Source organism: Pagrus major, chromosome 10 (assembly GCF_040436345.1).
Source record: "Pagrus major chromosome 10, Pma_NU_1.0".
NCBI classification, from domain to species: Eukaryota; Metazoa; Chordata; class Actinopteri; order Spariformes; family Sparidae; genus Pagrus; species Pagrus major.
In genome coordinates, this window is record NC_133224.1 from 4,765,667 (window position 1) to 4,786,677 (window position 21,011).

General features: G+C 40.9%; 1 protein-coding gene across 3 annotated transcripts in view; it reads left to right on the plus strand.

The window, feature by feature from the left end:
• arhgap36 (Rho GTPase activating protein 36) overlaps nt 1-21,011 on the plus strand; it is a 60,925-nt gene that overhangs the window by 19,800 nt on the left and 20,114 nt on the right. For all 3 annotated transcript variants that reach the window (XM_073475505.1, XM_073475506.1, XM_073475507.1), the window contains one exon: nt 11,809-11,965. In XM_073475505.1, the coding sequence (XP_073331606.1) occupies nt 11,809-11,965 (157 nt within the window). The remainder of the gene's footprint in view (nt 1-11,808; nt 11,966-21,011) is intronic.

The following is a 21,011-nucleotide window of genomic DNA, read 5'->3' on the forward strand; positions in this document are numbered from 1 at the left end:
GTCCTTTTTATAGAGCTGTTATCCGTCGTTTTAATCCTCCTCCCGCTCACAGTCCCTCCCTCCTCACCTCTCCTTCTCTTCTCCTTCCACCCTCCTCTCCTCACTTCTCTTCATCTGTTCCCTCCTTCTCTCCCTTCCTTACTTCCTTATCAACTTCCCCTTCTCATTCTTCTTTCCTAGCTCCTCTTTTGTACCTTTCTCTTCCTCCTCTCCTTCCTTGCTTCCTTATCTGCTTGACCACTTCCTTTTCTTTCTCTCTACCTCCTTCCGTCCCTTTTCCTCTCCATCTTCTACCTCCTCTCGTCCACTCTTGTATCCCTTTCAGCTTCCCATACTTCCTATCTCGCTTCCTACTACCTTCTCTCCTCCACTTCCTTCATTTCTGCCCCGCCAACTCCTTTTATTGCTTCCTAACTTCCTAACTTCCCTTCCCTACCCCCTTACATCCTAAATTAGGTCCTTTTATTGCTCCTTACCCACTTTTCTCCTTCCCTATCTCTCTATATCTCTGCTTCCCTGACTAATTTTCTCACTTCCTTCCTCTTTTTCCTTTGTTTTTTCTCTTTGTTTCCTTTCTTACCTCTGTATTTGTTTTATTTCCTTGCTCCCTACTTCCTTCTTTCACTACCTAGCTCCCTCTGCATATCCTCCTTTATCTCCCTTTTTTCTTTCTTTTCTGCACCTCCTTCCCTAGCTCCTTTGCTCCCTTCACTGCTTCCCTACCTCCTAGTTCCCATCCTACCTCCTTGTATCCCCTCTTTCCTTCCCTACCTATTTCCTGTTTATAACTCCTATCTTCTTCTTTCTTCCCTCACTGCCTCCCTGACTTACTTTCTTCCTCCTGCTTTCCTTTTTTTCTTCTGCACCTCCTTACCTAGCTCCTTTACTCCCTTCTCTGCTTCCCTGCCTCCCACTATTCCACCCCACCTCCTTATATCCTATATTACCTCATTTTCATGCTCCTTACTTCCTCTCTCTTCCCCCCTCTTTGTATTTATTTCTCCCTGATTTCTTTCCACTTTGTTTCCTTTCATGGCCTTCTTTCCTTGTCTCCTCCATCCTTTCTTGCCTCCTTTTCTCACCTCACCTTCACCTCATCTCCCTCATTATCTCCCTTCTTGACTTCCTCTCCACTTCCTCACTCTTTCTCCACCTCTTCCCTTCTTCCTGTTTCCATCTCCTGTACCACTTCCTCTCCCTCCCTCCCTCCCTCCCTCCCTCGCTGTCCATTCTCTCCTCCCCTCTCTGTTGTGTTTATGTTGTCGGCTCCTGGAAGTCAAGTCAGTTTGTAGCGCTCCTCCTCCTCCTCCTCCTCCTCCTTCTCCTTTAATCTAACTCACTTCTCCCTCCCTCCCGCTGTCTCTCTGTCTCACTCGCTTCTTTAACTCTGAGCTGCTGAGATGCATTCGAGTGTCTGAACAAAGTCTGGAAAAGCAGCGCTGAGAAATCTGTGAGGACCGATTGTGAGGGATTTTAATTGACCCCAGTACAGGTACTGACTCTGAGTGTGTGTGTTCGACTGCATGTGTGTAGTAATTAATATAAATGATGCTAAATCCCACTGAACTTTGATTATTTCAAGTCAGAAGCAACATAATCTCAAGTATTTAACATTGATCCTGCAGTTGTTGTTGCTTGTTGTCCTTCCTATGTTGAATTTAATCATTTTTTCTTAATTTGTATTAAATCGTTGTCCTCAGTGAAGTAGCTTTATTTGGAAAAACATAAATATATGTTTATGTTTTAAATTAACTTCCTTTGGGCAGTCAGAGCTGACCGTGTTCTCATCAGAAAATATTAAGTTGTAAAGAAAATTATGCTTTTATTGTTTTAAAGGGCTCTTCTAATAAGATATTGTATGAATAAGGAGCTTTTTTCTCTTTAAATAATGTTTTTTGTTGTTGTTTTGTTTCCTTTGATTCAATCAAAGACCAGCAGTGCTTTTTTAAGTACATATACTCAATTTTTGTACTTCAGTGTACATTTTTAGCTCTTGTATTGTGCTTTTACTCCACTATGTTTATCTGACAGCTGTAGTAACCTTTCTATATTTTCTTTTTATTACTTAACAAGACATTTATTTGTCCCAAAAAAACTCTCTCACTCTTTATTTTGAAAAACAGCAGATGTTTTGAGTACTCATGGACCCCGGGGAGCTCTGTTAGTTAAAATGAGGGCAGGCGCACAACTTTGTAAACAACTTTAATTCGTTCAAAAGATGGTAAACAAGGTTACTTAATTAACTCGGCCAAGTGAGGTCAAGTTGTGGAGTATCTTGGCTCTCACACTGATGAAACAGGACATATTGAGCCAAAACTCCACTTTATAAGAGGTGTTGAGTGTTTAGTGACGCATCAGAATGTAGAAAAATGTTTTTATTTTGAGAATGAAGCTTAAAATTTACTTGTTTTCCTTCTTTAAATTTCAAAGTTGTCATTACAATTTGTAGTGTGTGTTGAAATTTACACACAGCAATCAAACACATACGCTTAAAGCAATCACACACTTACAGCAATCACACATACAGCAATCACACACAAACTCACAGCAATCACACACTTACAGCAATCACACACAAACTCACAGCAATCACAAACTCACAGCAATCACACACAAACTCACAGCAATCACACGTGTACACTCACAGCAATCACACACAAACTCACAGCAATCACAAACTCACAGCAATCACACACAAACTCACAGCAATCACACACAAACTCACAGCAATCACAAACTCACAGCAATCACACACAAACTCACAGCAATCACAAACTCACAGCAATCACACACAAACTCACAGCAATCACACATGTACACTCACAGCAATCACTCACACTCACAGCAATCACACGTGTACACTTACAGCAATCACACACAAACTCACAGCAATCACACGTGTACACTTACAGCAATCACACACAAACTCACAGCAATCACAAACTCACAGCAATCACAAACTTACAGCAATCACACACAAACTCACAGCAATCACACGTGTACACTTACAGCAATCACACACAAACTCACAGCAATCACACGTGTACACTTACAGCAATCACACACTTACACTTACAGCAATAACACATAAACTCACAGCAATCACACACTTACAGCAATCACACACACAAACTCACAGCAATCACACACAAACTCACAGCAATCACACACGAACTCACAGCAATCCCAGGTACTCTGACATCAACCACAAACATTCACAGGAATCACACTGTAGTTTTTCCACATACACAAACAGGGTTTTGTCGTCATCGCACTAACGCACCTCTATTAGTAATCGTCTACTAACCTAACGTTGAATTCCAGACAGCAGTAAGTCTGTGTGTGTCTGTGTGTGTGTGTCTCTGTGTGTGTGTGTTATAGTCAGGGCTGACACAATAGGGCTGCTGTGACGACGTAAGACCTGTTTCTGTGGTTGAGCCTCAATCTTTAGCACTGCCAAGGGGCCTATTAGTGCTGCCTGTCTGTTTACGTGTGTGTGTGTCTGTGTGTGTGTGTGTTTTGTCAGTGCTGGCGTGAATGAGTAAGTACCTTTGCATACTAATGCGTGCCAGGCTCAGTGGTGAAGTGTTCCTGAGAGCATCCTAATGAGAGCGGCCGCCGCTCCTGATTAATTTGATGAAAACACAGTGTGGGGCTGAATAATGTGGAGATAATGTTCCTTCATTAGCGAGAAGCCACAGCAGGAACTGAGTACATTATTTATGTGTCCTTGTTCTGAAATAGTGGGGAAGAACATAATTAGTTTAGTTGTTTTTTTTTAAAATTAAACTCTTTTTAAACTGGAAAACTTTGGGAATTTGACTCAAATCTAACACATTCTTTATTCTAGTGCTCGCTTTTGTGTAAAAATGTACATATACAATGTTTTATGTGTGAACAAGCCTTATTAAATTGTCCCTTTTCTAGACTAGGAAGCACTGATGGGAGAAATAAAGCAGAAGGCAGAAGCAGGTCACAGTTTATGCACTACTGATTTATTTTTAGTCTCATACAGAGCCGGTGTAAAGAGCCAACTGTAACTCATTGTACCTCACCAGTGAAGCAGAAAAGCCTTCAGGGCTGCAGGAGGACATGTAGGGAAGTAGAGAACGTACAGTATGTAGAGAACGGGCGTTCAAACGGCGAACACAGCAGTGAGTTTGACTTCCTATCAGGAAATTTAGACAAGATTTCTTATCTTCAAGAGTCTGTGTCGGAGTTAGAAGTGGAGAAATCCATCAAAGCAGCTACTAAACAGAACAAAATGTACTTTACTTGTACTTCACTGTTCAACTATTGATGCATCGACATGTAATCAGTATTTTAATGGTGTTAATGTTAAAAAATATAAGTTTCAGACTATAAATAAGGATGCAATGTATGTTTGCTGCACCGGGTCAAAAACAATAGTACTGGTAATATTTAAGCAAGAAAATCAGGTGCTCTTCAAGGATAGATACAGCAGTCAAGTAAAAATTAAAAAGACAGCGACTGTCCAGTTTACTTAAAGCGACTACAAGAAACTTTTATTTTGGTTGATTCTGGCGACCCCTGTGGACAAACGCGATGTTACAGCCAGGTGTTATTGTCTCTGGTTCACGTTACATTAGCTCGGTGTGCTAGTAATGTAGTCCTAACAAATGCATGTAGTGATCGATGGGGCGTAGGGGGCGCCAAATTGCAAAAAAAACCCAACAAATCCTTCCATAATATTGCTTTAAATCGAGCTAAAAGTTCCTGGTAGTACGTTTTAAAAATGGAAATCCAAAACAAAATGATTTGTTGATGGGAAAGTGAACATCACTGAAGACCCAAAAAAAACCCTGTAATCTCATCCTGGCATGAGAACTAAAAGGGTGGATTAAATCTTGTGTTTACCCCCAAAGTTAATGGATCTTAAAGTCTTACAAATATCCCACAATACCAAACACCAGATTTTATAATCTTATCCTGTACTTATCAGCTTCTGTCGCAAATGCTGCCAAGTGTTAAAGCGTCACATCTTCACCACACATCTTCGATGGCAACAGTTAATTCAGAGAAAACAAACTACCTCACTACCCCAAATGAGCACTCGTATTTATCTCCGTCTCATTTGCGCTGTTTTGCCAAGAAGTGGTGGGGGCAGGATGAAAGGCCGAGGTTAATGATGACGAGCACACGGAGAGTCGAACAGAAGCGCCCGTGGGAGATATGAATGTAAACGATCAGCCTGACGGGGAGCTGAGGGACGGAGGGAGAAGTAGCGAGGGAGAGGAGTTAGAGCTTTAAAAACGACTAAAAAGTGAGTGAGGTCTGGTGTGCGGGGAGAGAAGAGTGAAAGGTTAAAAGCATTAAGCATCTGTTAGCTATCAGAGCTCTCTTACTTTATCACTTCATCACGCACAAAAACAAACCTCATGCAAACGCTCCTTTCTGCTTTTTATTACATTTTTTAGACTTTTGGCTAAAGGGTTTTAATATGGACGTTTGAGCAGATGCTGCTTTGTACGGTATGTCCCTGATTACCATTACTCCACCTGGTAAACGTCTCTGTTTGATCTCCCGCCTCTTAGTCTGGTCTTTAAGCAGAGATGAAAATGATAATTTGTGCTTTTATATCGTCCCGTCTTGATCATTGTAACTCTCACCTGCCTGGATCGTTCACATGTGGTCGAAATGCTGCTGCAGAGCTTCAGACCAGCTCCACCGAAAAAGATCTCACGTGATACAGATTTTGATTTCCCGTCACTGGCTCTGTATCAAATTCATAATCCAATTTAAAGTTCCTGTGATCACTTACAGAGCTCTGCATGGTCAGACACTCGCTTACATCAGAGCCTGGTATCACCAGCAGGTCTCTCAGGTCGTCTGATCAGGGTTTGTTGCTGTTCCAAGATAAAGGAGACTGTACTTTTAATTTTGTTGGACCAAAGATCTGTCGATATTTTAATGAAGCAGCTAAAGATCCTGCTACAGCAGCCTGGTCAGTGCGTGCAGTAGCGCTCCACTAGTGCAGTAGTATAAAGAGCGAGAAGAAGTCCCAGCCAGGGGTTGGTTGGATGGGTCGTACACAGGACTTTCCCAAAGGTGATTGCGATTCAAGTCCCACGTGTGACCAAGTGTCAAGATAAAGAGTGTATTATGAAGCCCTGGAGACTACAGAGTTGCTCAGCCTTGCCCATAGACCGCCATTATAAGAGGATGTCTGTAAACTCTTAACACGACAGCAAATAGCTCCCGGTGGCTCTTCCATCGGTTTGTGATTGCATATGAATGGTTATCGCCACTGATGAGCAGTCGGCACCTTGTTGGTAGCCTCTGCCACCAGTGTATGTAAGTCCTTTGGCGTAAGCATCAGGCAAGCAAGTCTCATTGGACTGAATGGGAGCCATCTTTGAATTCAATAACTAGATCTTCTTACGATCCATGATGTGCCTTGATGTTATGCAAGTAAGGTACCTTACGCTAACTTCTTGATGTAAGTGACATGACTGAACCATTCGTCAATCAGTCGTGACATCTGTGTGCGGGTTTTCAAGCTTGTGTTTGCATTCGGTGAAGTCTTTTTGTGGTTCATTGTGCTCCTTGTCCTCCATCTCTAATGTTTGTCTGCCATATGGTTTAAATCGTCTCCCCTCCTGCTTCCTGTTATTGACTGCAGCCACAGTTGAACAAGAAAACCCCCCAAAAAACGAGAAGTGATCTGAGTCAACGCTTCTTGGATCCATGACAGTCCTGTCAACTGGATTCCTTACAATGGTGGTACAGTGAGGACCAGCTCATTGTACCACATCTCAAACACATCATTGATATTTCTTTGAGTTTGATCTTCAGAACTGTGAAGAAAGTTCTTCACCACAAGTTGTATTTGGTTTTCTTTTAATAGTAATAAACACCGTATGTTCATGCCGCCGCAAACCACATGCAGATCTCTACTGGAACAATCAGATTGAACGTGGTTATAGTCTCAGTATATTATCATATTAAATCACTTTGCTTTTACATGGTTTTTTTTTGTATTTAACCACAAAAATGAGCCAAACAAAGAAGCCAAACAAAGGAGCCAAACAACACTTCGACACGGCACTTTATCCAAACTTGAGCAGAGCTAATCCATTCAACCAGCAACAGAGTGACTCAGCAACAAATGATTGAACACATATAATATCTTCATAGCGTATCAATTGAAAAATCTCACGTGTGGAAACAACGAGTTCATACACAGACGCCCCAGTTTAATCAAGTGAATTCGAGCGAAGTGTTGGACAAGTTCAAATCTGCTTTCCTGGGTGGCATCCATCGCCACTGGAGACCTGAGGGCTGAATTTTTGTCTCAGTCACGGCTGCAATTTTTTAATTACCCGAATTGGAAAATACCACAACAGATATTAACTTCAAACTTCTTTGCATAATCACTCAAAGAGTTGAACCTGGACCGACAGCTGCATAACTCATCTCCTCCTACCTCAGGCCATCAACTGAAATCACCCTTTATCTTATTGTATCAGCATCTCATAAAATGGCAGCACCCATTGAAAGAGGTGTCGACTCACTTCAGATCTCTGTACTCTTGGACAGAATGGCTGCCGTGGCTTTGTTGCTGTTTATACTTTTTATACTGGATACCAGTGGTTTTATATCTAGTTGTCTGCTCTTGTCTATAGCTTACAGTTATCTGTGTGCTTAAAAAAATAAATTAATCCCTGACAGCTATGCTTTTGCTGGATTCGCATCTGGATTTGTTTGCCCTGACAACTGCTGTTTACATTTTCATAGTCTCCTCTAAAAAGATAGGGCGACATTACAACAACAGCTTGACTTTATCTTGGCGGCTTTTTGCAGACAAGCTCCGAAAACATTCACCAAAAATACAGATCCCAGAGTTATAAAAGCCATTCTTCAGTGATTCAACAATAAACAACACAAGATGGAAATTCAGTTACAAAGGTCGGCTTCTTAAAACTGTCCTGAGTAAACATCTTTCCAAATAAGTCAATAAAGGATCTTTGGGAATGTAATCAGTTCAGTTTTTCCCCCATGAGTAAGCCCTCTTCTCAAAGAAATCAATAAAGGATCTTTGAAACAAGGAGTTTCCTCCAGTCTGGTCCGTTGATCGTCTTTGTGTACACAGTTTAAGCGTCTGGAAGAGCAGCTGCAGGCTACCGGTCAGTGATGGAATGTAACTAAGTACATCTACTCAAGTATTTTACTGAAGTACAACTTTGAGGTACTTGTACTTTACTTGAGTATTTCCAATTTCTGCCACTTTATACTTCCACTCCACTACATTTATTTGATAACTTTAGTTACTAGTTACTTTTCAGATTACATGCTGCTGATAATCTTCTGATAATCAGAAAAATTGCTGAATATCAAATCTGATAATTGACCAACGCATCAAGAAAACTGTTTACACATACATGTCAATATATGGTTAATTTGCTTTTACTTGTACTTTTGATACTTAAGTACATCTGTTGCCAGAAAATTACTTTTAATACTAAAATACTTTTAATATCAGATACTTTAAGACTTTAAGAAGGACTTATACTACTTTTTTAAGTAATATTTAAACACGATAACTTTACTTTTAAGTACGACTTTTGGGTGCTTTTTACAACACAGCTACCGGTAAGTTAGCTGTGTCCTCTTTGAAATGTTTATTTCCTTTGGACACTTGACGGATGTGCACAAGTTGAAAGCTCATTTCAATCGATATCTGATTTAGAATTAAATCCGTGACACCACGATTCAATTTGCTCCACAGTCGATACTGCATATTGTACATTTTCGTCATAATTAACTTGAAACTGGATGTTTTCACAATGCAATAACACAAAGATGTGTGCTGTGACGTATGTTTCATTTGGTGCCACATACTGTAAATATACGCGTCCCAGAGAAAGAGAAAATATAGGACATAATGTATAGGTTTAGATCCTAAATGTCAGCTCTGACCACTGACATTTCAGTGGACAAACCAGCCTCTCCATAGTATTGTTTCCCTCTGCACCACGTTTGCTCTGAGACATTATAAGTCACCGGTTTTAGAAAAACGTAGACGGGGCCTCCTCGCCGACCTCTGCAGCCAGCTCTCATCCAGCTTCGCCACAGTGTGATCGTCTGCTTACGCTTAGCATTAAGGCCAAAGCAATTTTCTCCAATCAGGCTGCGCAGTGTGGGCTGAGGCCCGGCCCGGTTATACACATGACACCGTCACACACATGTGGAAGTAAACATATACACACAGAGAGAGGCAGTCAGTGTAAATAAGTATGAAAGGTTACCGCGATTAAGTCGGGGATGAGATAAGGCTGAAGGCTGATTGCTTACAAAACAGTGATTATATAAAGTACACACATGTTGGTCAGCTAAAGCGATTTTCTGAGCTTTGATACAATGATATCCAGTCCAGTGATACAAAACATGATGCTCCTAGAGTTTCAACTTGCATCCATTACGTGGGGCAGAAATAATCTAATTTATTGAGTTTAAAGCTTCATGTTGCTTTTATGCGAATAGTTTCAGGCACATAGGAGCTAAAAGTGCCTTTAATGTTTTCCCGTCTGAAGAAGTAAAGAAAACAAAACAATAAGAAACGATTTTTACCCGCAAGGAAACAACTCAGAGTCCAATGTGAAAAAGGAGACTTGAACATACATCTTACCCTAATTATCCTCCATTACCTCAGCATACTTTCTGTAAGTACGGAGGCCATGTAGGGAAAAACAGCTCAGTTTAAGAATGTTGCTCTTATAGTCTGTAAATGTTCGATGACGGCTCAGAGCCAAAGACAAAACCAGAGAGGCTCAGAGCAATTTCAATTGATGAACATGTTTGACTTTGGTGACTAACTATAACTTCACAGTGCACATTACATAAAGGGAAACTCTTTAACACATGAAGATCTGTACCAGTCATGAGGATCATGTGCTTATTAAACAAGCTTTAGTCTGTAGTCTATAGTCTGAGACATCTTGGTCTGAGCTGTGAGATGCACTGTGTTACAGATGTCCTACGAAAAACTTTATCCTTCTCTACTATAGTTATGTAGGAAATATTGTACTTTTCACTGTGTTTGACAGCTGTAATTGTTCAGACAGTGGTTAACCTGATAATATACGACAAATTGTTAAAGATGAAGGATAAAAGTCTTTGTTTATGAGCCATTACATATATATATATTTTAAAAAAGCATCCACATGGGGCTCCTTGATGTGTTTCAGACATCTGTAACTTAAGTATCTGACTTTGGTAGCTCCTCCTCTCCAGTACTGACCATGTAAAGACAGTAGAAGTTTGGATATATGACTTTCTTAATCAAGTGCAGTCCCTCTGTGTATCACCATGTTGATTTATCTTTGTGCCAAATTCCTCAGACTTAACCTCATGAGCATATTCTGTGGGGCACATTTTTGTGTGATGGGGTGACCCGGTTGTGAAACCTCAGATGTAGAGTGTGTTTGTCTGGTTCTTGTTAACCTTTGTAGCCTCAGTATCAAACACACTGCCCTTTACTCTGGACTATATTCACTTTTCACTTCATTTTTTTTCTGTTTCCTGGATTGAAAAGCACTCAGTGCAGGGCTGCTTTTTGTACAGAATTGCAACTAAAGATCATTTTCTCGATTAATCAATTGATTGTTAGTCACTACACGAACTTTTGCCAGCAGCCTGATCGCTACTGCACACGTTCAACTCACGACAGAGATAAGAAAGAGGCGAGATGTCTCACTCCTACCGTGACACACAAGGAAAAAAGGAAAAGAAAGGAAAACTGGTCTCCTGGTAATGGGGAAGGAGTCAAAATGCCACATTAGTCAGTTCACCTGTGCTTAAATATACACGCTAACGTGCTAATTGCTCATCCTATCTAAGTCTCTCTGCTACTCAGATAAATGTATCCACTTAAATGTTTATCCAAAGAGTAAAGTATTTCTTAAATGTAAGTTAACATCTGTTTCAGACCATATTCACCACAACATGTCCACGAGGGAATATTTGAAAATGTTTTACTGGACTAACAATCGTTCTTTTCTATGTATTTGTCAGTGTTTAAGTGAGTGATGAATGGATTTCACCACAGAGCCCTGCAGTAAAGTACAGTACAGTAAGAGTACTTTACAGTACGTTCATCTTATGACTTTTTGTCTCAGACTGTATTGTGATCAAAACTTGTAAACTCAAAGGTCTTATTGAGGGACAAGACTGCATTAAACGGGGTAGTCCAGGGATACAATCCTGACTCTTTCACTTTATACTAGGTGTAGTTTTAGTTTGGGTCAACTCGAAACTTGACTTAAAAGAAGTGAAACAAGTCTTTTCACGGGCTGAGCAGGACTCTTTCTATGCAGAGTAAACTTGTGTTAAATCAATGGTGCTTCCTCTGTTAAAAAGGAAGGTCGGGGGCTGGAGAGAGAGACTTAAATTAGCTCTCATTGTGCAGAAAACTCAAGGCTAACAGACAAAGACTGAGCACAACCGAACGGGTATTTGCAAAGAATGTAATCGTACTATGTCGTAATGTAAAACTATGAGGGAGGTGGAATATTGGTGTTTATAGCATTTGTCTTGTTAGAGACCGAGAGAGTCGAGTTACTTGTGAGTCACTGCTTAATTTTCTTTGCCTTTAAGAACTTGATGGTTGGTTGATAATGGCCGCCTGTCGGGGGTCTGGTTTCTGGCTGAATTGTCAGCAGAAAATTAGTTGTAAACAGATAAAATGATAACCGATGATTGTGATTAATGGTCTGTGCAGTCTCCATCTACCTTTCATCTTTACATTCTTTCCCCAGTTGTCGCTAACCTCTCTTTCTTTTGTTGCAGGGGGACCACACGTGGGCGACCATGTTGGGTCAGAGTGTGCGGTTGCAGCCGGTGCCCATCCAGAGCCTGTCGGAGCTGGAGCGAGCCCGGCTACAGGAAGTGGCCTTGTACCACCTGGAAGAGAGAGACCTGGACTTCAAGATCAGCATCCCAAGAGGTAAGGAGATTATGATGTTAGCCCAATAGTTTTGTTTTGAGTTCAGGCTTCAAAGCTGAGGTTGAACTGTCCTTAAGTGAGAATGACCCCTCCGATTGTCGAGGGAGAGTCGGTGAATCTGAGGAATGAGTGTGAAACAGGAAGACGTTGAGTCAACTCTCTTCGGTCAAAGAAAACATTCTGTACACATGTGTGAGCAATCCAATCTGTCAGCTATGATAAGAAAGGGCAAAGGATGTTTCACAATTTACACATCCACGTGTCTCACTCAATATTTCAGATACCGCTGACAGGAGTTAAAGTGCAGTTTATCTTGGGGTATTTGGGGCGCGTTTTAAAAATGTTGAAAAACATATTGAGCCTAAGGAGTGTGCAAAATGCTAAAAACTACAATAACATCAACCCAATTGCCAGAATGAATGAAATGAAAACCATTGATATGTTAGATTTGTATGTTTCATCTCGTAGGGATCCGTTGAAACTTTTATGTTGTGACTGTTTGCTCAAGGTCTGGTCAAGTTTAGCTCAAAATACCTAGGTAGACACAAACTACTTGGTTGGGTTTAGGTACTAAAACTAAAAGGTTTAGGTTCGACAAACTACTTGGTTAGGTAACACAAAATTTAAATATGGGCTGTAATGAGCCTGTCTTTGTCGTTTTCTGATGAGGAAGGGTTGAATTTAACGTATGCAGAAATGTACAATGCCGCCATTTTATTCTGGTGACTCGGCTGAGTAAACTATCAGAAAAAGGCAGTATAAGAAAAAACACTTCCTGTTTCACTACTGAACACAAACACATTTTTAAGATATTGGAAAATGACCAATGTTGGTTTTCTGATAAGGAGCTTTTCAGAAAAGCTCCTCTTACATCCAAAAACGATGGTTTTAGCTATTTCTGCCTGCTATGGGTAGAAAAAATAATCTCATGGGGAACTGGAGCCAATAAAAAGTTGTTTTTTGGAGCTGTTTACGATAGAGGCTGAGTGCTTTTCTTACCTCCCAGCTCCCGACACAATCATCACTACCTGTACAATGTCTCAGTATCAGTTTTTGATACCAGCAGCAGAAAGCATCTCAACACTTTCCCGCTGCTCATGTTCACTTGCACATCCATTCCTCTTCTTGCCGCTGGACTACTCCCTGCTTTGAAATACTGTTTATGTGCAATCAGCTTATCCATCTGAACTCTAAGGTAGTAAATCCAGCCAATAAAGTCGGAGAATTTCACAAATAAACCGTAAATCTTTTCAAACACCTCGCTGGCTGCAGACTGGGAGGTTTGATCTGGTGTTTATTGGGGCTGGAGGGATCGCGGAGGTCAGGAGGATCACCGAGTGGAGAGTTGAGCCGATGCTCAGAAACAAACACAGCTGATTGTAGAAGTGGAGTCCGTAGCCTTTCTCCTGAGACCGGTTGGTATGTAAGCTGCTTTTCTCAGACTCAGCTGCTCTCTCCCATACCGTTGTTCCCTCTCAGGGTTATTAACCTCCGACCCGCTCAACTTATGACCACGCTGCTGATTCAGGCCCAGTTTACACATGGTCTCTAATAAACAATGAATCACTCTGTAGCTCATCTCCATCGGGATTTGATTCTCATTCTCTTTTACTCAGCAGCTAAATTTAGTTTTTGTATCTTTTCTCGCACCATAGGGCATCTTTGAGGTGGACATTACTAGGGTTTTCTCCCTCCAAAGTCATTTACAAAGCAGGGTTTACATCAATATTTCCTCGTAAGTTTCTTCTTCTTGTTGCTGCCACATTACTACATTTCTCAGTGCATTACTGCCCCCATTAGATCAGTAGAAAGAGGGTGAAAGCATCGGCAGAACAGGGGCTCCATCATAGAAACATATCACCATTAGTGGTCAGAAACTCCACAGGGCACCTTATTTACCTTAATATTTGATCAATTTTAGCTCAGTTTTTGGTCTCCACCAGCCCCCGTTTTTCGGTCTGCTGTTGAGGCTACAGTGGGTTTTTACAGCTTTTCTCAGAAAAAAAGCTTATTATGACATAAATGACATTATGAGAGTGGTGATAGTGGACCAGAACAGTGAAGTTGGAGGCCGGACAGCGAAACAACAAGCTAAAACTCTTTATAAAGTTGCTTAAAGCTGAGAGGATCTGCAGAATCAGCTGATATTCCCAATATTTTGACATTGTCATTTGATTATATTAAAAATATTGTTTATAGCCACTTTAAGTTGTATTGAATGTGTGTCTCTTCAAGGGTGATTGGTTCTGATTATTCCAGGTTTTTCTGTTAATTTGTCCAAAACACTGTTAAAACCATAATGGATTATTATAATGGAGCTATTTTGCAGTATTGCAAAGATAAATTGTCCAATAATATTTAGTTTGATTAGTTTTTATTCAGTTAAAGTATCAGTCAGTCTAAACTACATATAAGAAACTCAACTGATGCGTCATAAAACTGCACAATTGTCCAAACTTTATGCAGATGATATGTTGTTTTTCTTAATTATAGTCGTCTTTTTGTTTTTGCTGCATCTCTGTCCTTATTTCCTCATGGGGATCTTGTTTATTTTGTCCTTTTTTAATGTTTATTGAGTCTCAATCCCAATTTATTCCCAGCTGACGCTTTGGGATGGGTACCGACCCGACCTACAATCCCAGAAGCGCCAGAATTTGGCGAGTTGGGAGCTCAAAAATCAACTTTCTTACAAAGGCGACCTTTAAGAAACCAATATTTAATACTCATAATACTGGCTTCTTAATGTCACTTCATCTAATAAGAAACAATGTGTTGGGACTCAAGGATTACACATCTGTGTGAACATGTATTACTCATGTTGTAAGGACATAAAACTGTCATTTATTTTGGACTCATCCATTTCTGGGACAAAAAATCAGACCCTCACAAAGTGACCTTTAAGATTAAGGCCTCAAGTGAATAAAGTCAATTAATCTCCCTTAAGTGACTGAAACAAGTGTGCCTGTGTCTGTTTTCCCATCTGGCTCAAAACATCATACATCCTGTTCCCTGCCCTCCTCACCTTTTTACTTTTTCTTCTCTTGCCCTTAGTTAATTTTTTTTTCTTTATGGATGTATGCCCTTTCCCATCAGGTCAGGGTTCAGTTACACAGTAAGATTCATGGGAAAACATGAGTAAATCTCTCACTATCGACCGCTTGTAGCTCAGCTTCTATAAACTCCCATTGACAGCCAACATATCTGTTTTATAGATTTATATATATAATGTCATATCTTATAGTTTTGAGCCACATGCCAGGAAAAATCGGGGAATAACATCAGGGTATTCCTGAAGGCAAGTTAAGATTCAGGGAATGGACTTCCCAAATAACCCCACTCGGAACAATCTGGGATGCACAGAATGCCTTGTGTTCCCTAATAGGAAAAAGACCTCGAATTAGTCATTTGTAAACACAAACTTCAGTTACCAAAACACGGCCTTCAACCCTAGTAAACCCTGCCAGAGAGGAAGGATGTGGAGCTTGTAAAACACAACAAAACATTCCCTTTTTTCACTTGAACTAAAGCTGTTGAATGAAGCAGTGGTTGCAGCAAAAATAACAGCAAAAATAACAGCAAACATCTGGAAATCGCGGTAAAGGGATCATGTTGTCGGCGGTGTACTTGTGACTCCTGGATATTCTGGAGAGGTGGGATCTTTTACTGTTTCCTTCCCAGCTCACAGTCACTTTTTCTGGCTGACTTTGTGAGCTGCGAAGCCGTGAAGTCGGCTTTAACTCGCATAAATATTTAGCTGAAGAACATTTTCAGGTCAGCTTGAAACATTGCAGGTGTAGCCAAAGCTGGATACGTCAGCTACATTAACTATTAGCTATTTATATTATATTGTCTTAAAGCTATCTTTGATCGATCAAAGATTTAAGATAGATCTTTCAATCTTCACCGATCGATCTTAGATCTTGATCCAAGATAGTTCTAAGACAGATACATCTAAGATAAATCTAAGCTAGATCTAAGATCTATCATCTTAGATCATCTTAGATCTATCTTACATCAATCTAAGGTCTAAGATTGGATTGATTGATCAAAGATAGTTGTTAGATTGATCTAAAATCGATCTGTCATCTTAGATTGATCCACCTATAGATGTATCTATCTAGATGCCCAGAGATGTTTATATTTCTTGTATGCAGCTGAATAATAACTTCAGACACTGTGAACAGCCTGAATCTACTGTCTGGCTCACAGACAAAGCTCTCTGTCAGTAAGTGTGGGAATCTTCGTCCTCAGTTTCTCCCCTGGGGTGAAATCTCTCCAGTCCACCCAGTCCGTCACGGTCTCTGTACCACCTCCCTCCGTGCTCCCTGCCTCCCTCCCCTGTTTGTCTTTGAGTTTTCTGTTGTTTTTGTCTCCTCTGGGTTTCTTCTTCTGCACTTCTGTTTCTGCGACTGTTTCCACCCCCTCACTCCTCTTATTTCATCTCACTTCTCCATCGCAAACATCTTCATCTCGCTCGGCTCCCTCTTTCTTTGCCTCCAAACCCTTCTGGTTTCTTTCTTATACGTCGGTCTTTACATTTATCTCCATGCTTGGCTGCATGTGCTGGTTATTCGGGCGTGTGTGCATGCACCTGTGTGTGTGTTTGCATGTGTGTGTTTGTTAGCTTCATTGGCAGGGTCGAGTGAATTCTTTGTGAAACGTGTCAGTCGCTGCGAGACAGATTTGGTCTTATTTGGAGTTGTCGGGAGTTCATTCTCACGCTCCAATCTCCGAGGGGACTCCACACCAACTCTCTGATCTCATTTCTGTTGTTTTCTCTCTTTCTTATTTAAATTCTTATATAAACAGTCCATCAGTCCTCTATCAGAAATCTATCAACCTCACTCAGTTTATCCGTTTTTTCATCCAACAAAAGGTTTCTCTGAGCAGCTACATTGACTGCAACTGCTGCAGTAATCGGATGATGCATCTGTGCTTCAATAGAAGTTGAAAAGCAAATTGTGAAACATCTTAATGCATCTGACTAATCTGTAATTTTGTGTAATTTTTCATCATCCTGTAATTGATTGAAATGATGCAGGACTGCAGGGAAAATACTCGATCCTTCACGCTTGGAAGCCCGGGCTGTTTTCCCTCTCTGGATTTGTCTTAGTCCTTCATCTCCGCTCTCTGTGAATGTGCATTATGTAATCATACACTATCCGAGGGGCGTCGCTGAGAGATTAGCCTTAGCTGGAGGTGGCGTGTGTGTGATGGGAGGGACGGTGCACTTTGGAAATAAACTTTAATTTCCTGCAGTCATGGGAATTTGACCCTTTTATCCCGGCTTGCACACACACACACATGAAAACATGTATACACACACATTCACATGGAAACAAATACTCTCTCTTGCTGGTTTTAAGGGAAAAGGAAGCAAAGAGTCTCCATTATTACAGTCGCAGATATTCTGTGAGGTACAATTTGTGATGCAGGGAAGTCCGATCGTTCCTTAACCTTCCTCTTGTGTTCGCTTTCTGTTACCATCTCTTATGTTAACGGGTCGGTTTTGACCCGTGTCTTAAATCAGCTGTAAAATACACTAAAAACAATTACCTATCATCCAATTTGTTTCTCATCTCTTGGTAACCTTGTTAGGCTTCCATATCCATGAAAATATTGGTTTTAATATTTTTGGTGTGGGCCTCTGGGCCTTTTTTTTGTCAGTATGCCCCTCGATTTCAATTTTAAAAAATGGTAAAATGAACCTCAACAGAATCATATAAATAAATAAAAGGTTGTTGTGTTACCTGACTATTACTAAGCACTATTAGAACACATCTCTTAAATAAATTTGTTTTATTTATTTTTTCATTTTAATATTATTAACTATAGTAACATCTATGGTGTTACGGGTCAATTTCGACCCATATATATTTACTTCAAGAAAAAGGCTATTTTTCTTGAAGTAAAAAAGCAAGTATTTTTTTTCAGCAATAGAACTTTAACATAAACACAAAATGAAAAGCAGAACAGGTCATAACACAAAATATAGATTTGCAAGGTCAAACAAACAACAACCAATCCAGCAAATCAAACCAAAATACCAAATCAGAGTAAAAGTCTCTGTCTGCAAGAACATGCATGTGTATGTGTGTGTGTTCAGATGCATGTGTGGCAAAAAGTGACACTTTTAGTGTGTTCTTTGCAGAGATATTTCTTGCACTTGAAGCACAATACGTTTGTCTTTCTGTCCTTACTGCTTGGGCAGACTTGACACCTCTTTCTTTTAGAGTCAGGTGGCCTGAGTGGGGTTGTGGCTGTGGCTGTTCTGGCTGGTGTTGAGGCAGGGCTGGCTGAGGAGGATGCTGTTGTGGATGCTCTTTGTGTTGCTGATGACGTGGACGGAGTGCAAGGTGAGCTCTGCAGCTGTCTGACCAAGGCGGCAGCGTCTGGGTCTCTGGGCAACTGTTCCCTTCGCTCAATGTGTGGCTTGACAAGTGAATTTCCCAGCTCCTCAAGAAACATTCTCCGCTTGGCTTTTTTGGTTGAGTTCCACCCTTGGTGGATGTGGGTCCACAACACAAATGCGTTACATGCAGACACATCAAGGATGTTGTAAAACACAACCATTGGCCATCTCCTGGTCATTCGCTGGCAAGTGTAGGTGGCAGTCAGCTTGTCCAGGTTGTCCACTCCTCCTTTGTTTTTGTTGTAGTCGAGGATGATTGTGGGCTTTTTGTCACTTCCTGATGACACAGCTGCATCTTTGTGAAGAGTTGACATAAGTATCACATTCCGTTTTCTTTTTGGACAATATGAGACAACAGTGGTGGTGTCTGTAAAAGCAAACTTTGAGGAAAGTGGAGCCCTGTCCTTCACCTGCAAGATTTCAGCAGGTAGCTCAGGTTTATTTTTCTTCACTGTGCCCACCATGGTAAGTTTCCTCCTGAGAAGTTCTTGTCCAAGGTCATAGCTGGTAAAAAAATTGTCACAAGTGATATTGTGACCCTGCAGTCCAGCAGTCATATCGAGGACCACACGTTTTCCTTGGTTCTTCTCAGGGATGCCACTCGCAGCTTTGCCTGTGTAAATCTGTAGTTTCCAGGCATAGCTGGTTTTTGCATCGCAGGCTGCCCAGATTTTTATGCCGTACTTCCCTGGCTTACTGGGTATGTATTGCCGGAAGGGGCATTTTCCTCGGAAAGGGACAAGACGTTCATCCACTGTCACCTCTGGCCCTGGGTTGAACATCAGTGGAAGGAGCTGCGTCCATCTCTCCCAGACATCCCTGATGGGGGCAAGCTTGTCAGATCTTGCTCTGGTATCTCTGTTGTCAAATCTGAGGACTCTTGATATCATGCGAAAGGTCTGAAGTGACATTGTTGCTCGGAAAATATTTCTGCCTGTCGATGCGTCCCAAAGACTCTCAGTGGCCTCATTGCAGGATCTGTACACTCCAGCATGAAGAAGAACACCAATATTTTATATTTATTTTTGTGCAGGTATACTGGAAAACAAGGCAAAATGAGAATCCCCTAAAGCTCACATGATTGGGAGAGGAGCTGGCTGTCAGTGTTTTGGCTGACAGTGCACTTATGATTTAAGTTTTGGTTGCTTTTGGGTGCTTTATAATCTTACTTTTATAACTGGGTCGAAACCGACCCGAACAACACAAAGGTCATAATTTCAACCAGAGCATTTTATAATTTAGTGAAAACATTTTTTTTTGTTTTATTTTGTTGAAATAGAGGTTCTTGACAAAGTCAAAAAGCCTTGACGCAATAAACTAATTTACGTGTTTTTTAATGCATTTAAAACTTGAAAACGGGTCGGTGCCGACCCGAACACCAGAGGAAGGTTAATAGGGAAAAGACCCGACCATGAATTAATGATTTCTAAACAGCAGTTTTAGTAACCCAAACAATGGCTTCTTCCATGTAGACCCAGTCAGAGGGGGGAGGAAAGTGCTCGTAAAACAGGGTGAAGGACACGAAACAAAACAAACTATAAAACCAGACACACAGAGAACTGCTGCTGCAACAGAGGCCTCTCTTAACGCTCAGCATCAGCCACGAAGACGTACATGCTTTTACACATTTACAGTATTTTCTGCTATCTAACTGCGCTGCTGCTGCTCTAAAAGTATTTCAAAGTTAAGTTGTCTTGTTCTTTCAATGTTGATCCACATGAATTTACTTAAAAACACCAAACGAAAGGACTCAGCAATGCACAGAATCTGATGAGATGACACGGATGCTGCAAAGACGATAACTTTTCTAACTTAGGTCGTTCTACGTTTTCTTACTTTTGTCCCCCACGTTTCTGCGTACATGACGTCAAAGTCGACGAGTTGTGGATAAAATATTTCTCCAGCTTTCCGAGTTGGTGTTCTTACTCGTGGGGGTGTCATTGTCATTGGTCACGAGTATGAAATATTGGCTTGTCATTGGCTGACGCAGCAAAACACACGAATCACAAATATTTACCTGTAACCATCGTCAGCTTTCTGGCTAACGACTGTCTGGGACTTTTACAGGAAATTAAGGTCGAACAATGGAGAACTAACATGTCAGTAAATCAAATAAGTATTCAAACACGACCCATGTAACCTAAAACTCAACTGCATGGGAGGTTTTGTTCCATTCATTCTTGTTGTCACCGCTCCCTTACTTGAGTGTCAAGCTAACGTTACCGTTGGACTACTCCAGGATGCTTCCTCACATTATTCCTCAGATGGTTTGGTGTCACAGCTAACTAGTCCTCCACCTAGTTAGTTATCTCTTTGTCTGCCCACATGTGCAATGTTCATGGATGTAATGTATCTTTCTGGCAAACTCCACGTTATTGAAAGCTCCAGACAACCTAGTTAGAGACTCTTTAAAACTTACTATGGTCTTTCAGTAGCCTACACTCTCTACCTCTCTTTACATTTTTCTTAGAAACAACCTCGTACATAAAGGAACCGCACACATACATCCCTTTGTTTTTCACGTCTGGGCGGTGCAGCCATTAAGCTAAAGGCTATTTAAACAAACAAAGTCTTGTCTGTTGAAACAGTCTGCTCTATTCTTAGAGGTGAGGAAAGAGGTACAAGCACTCAGGA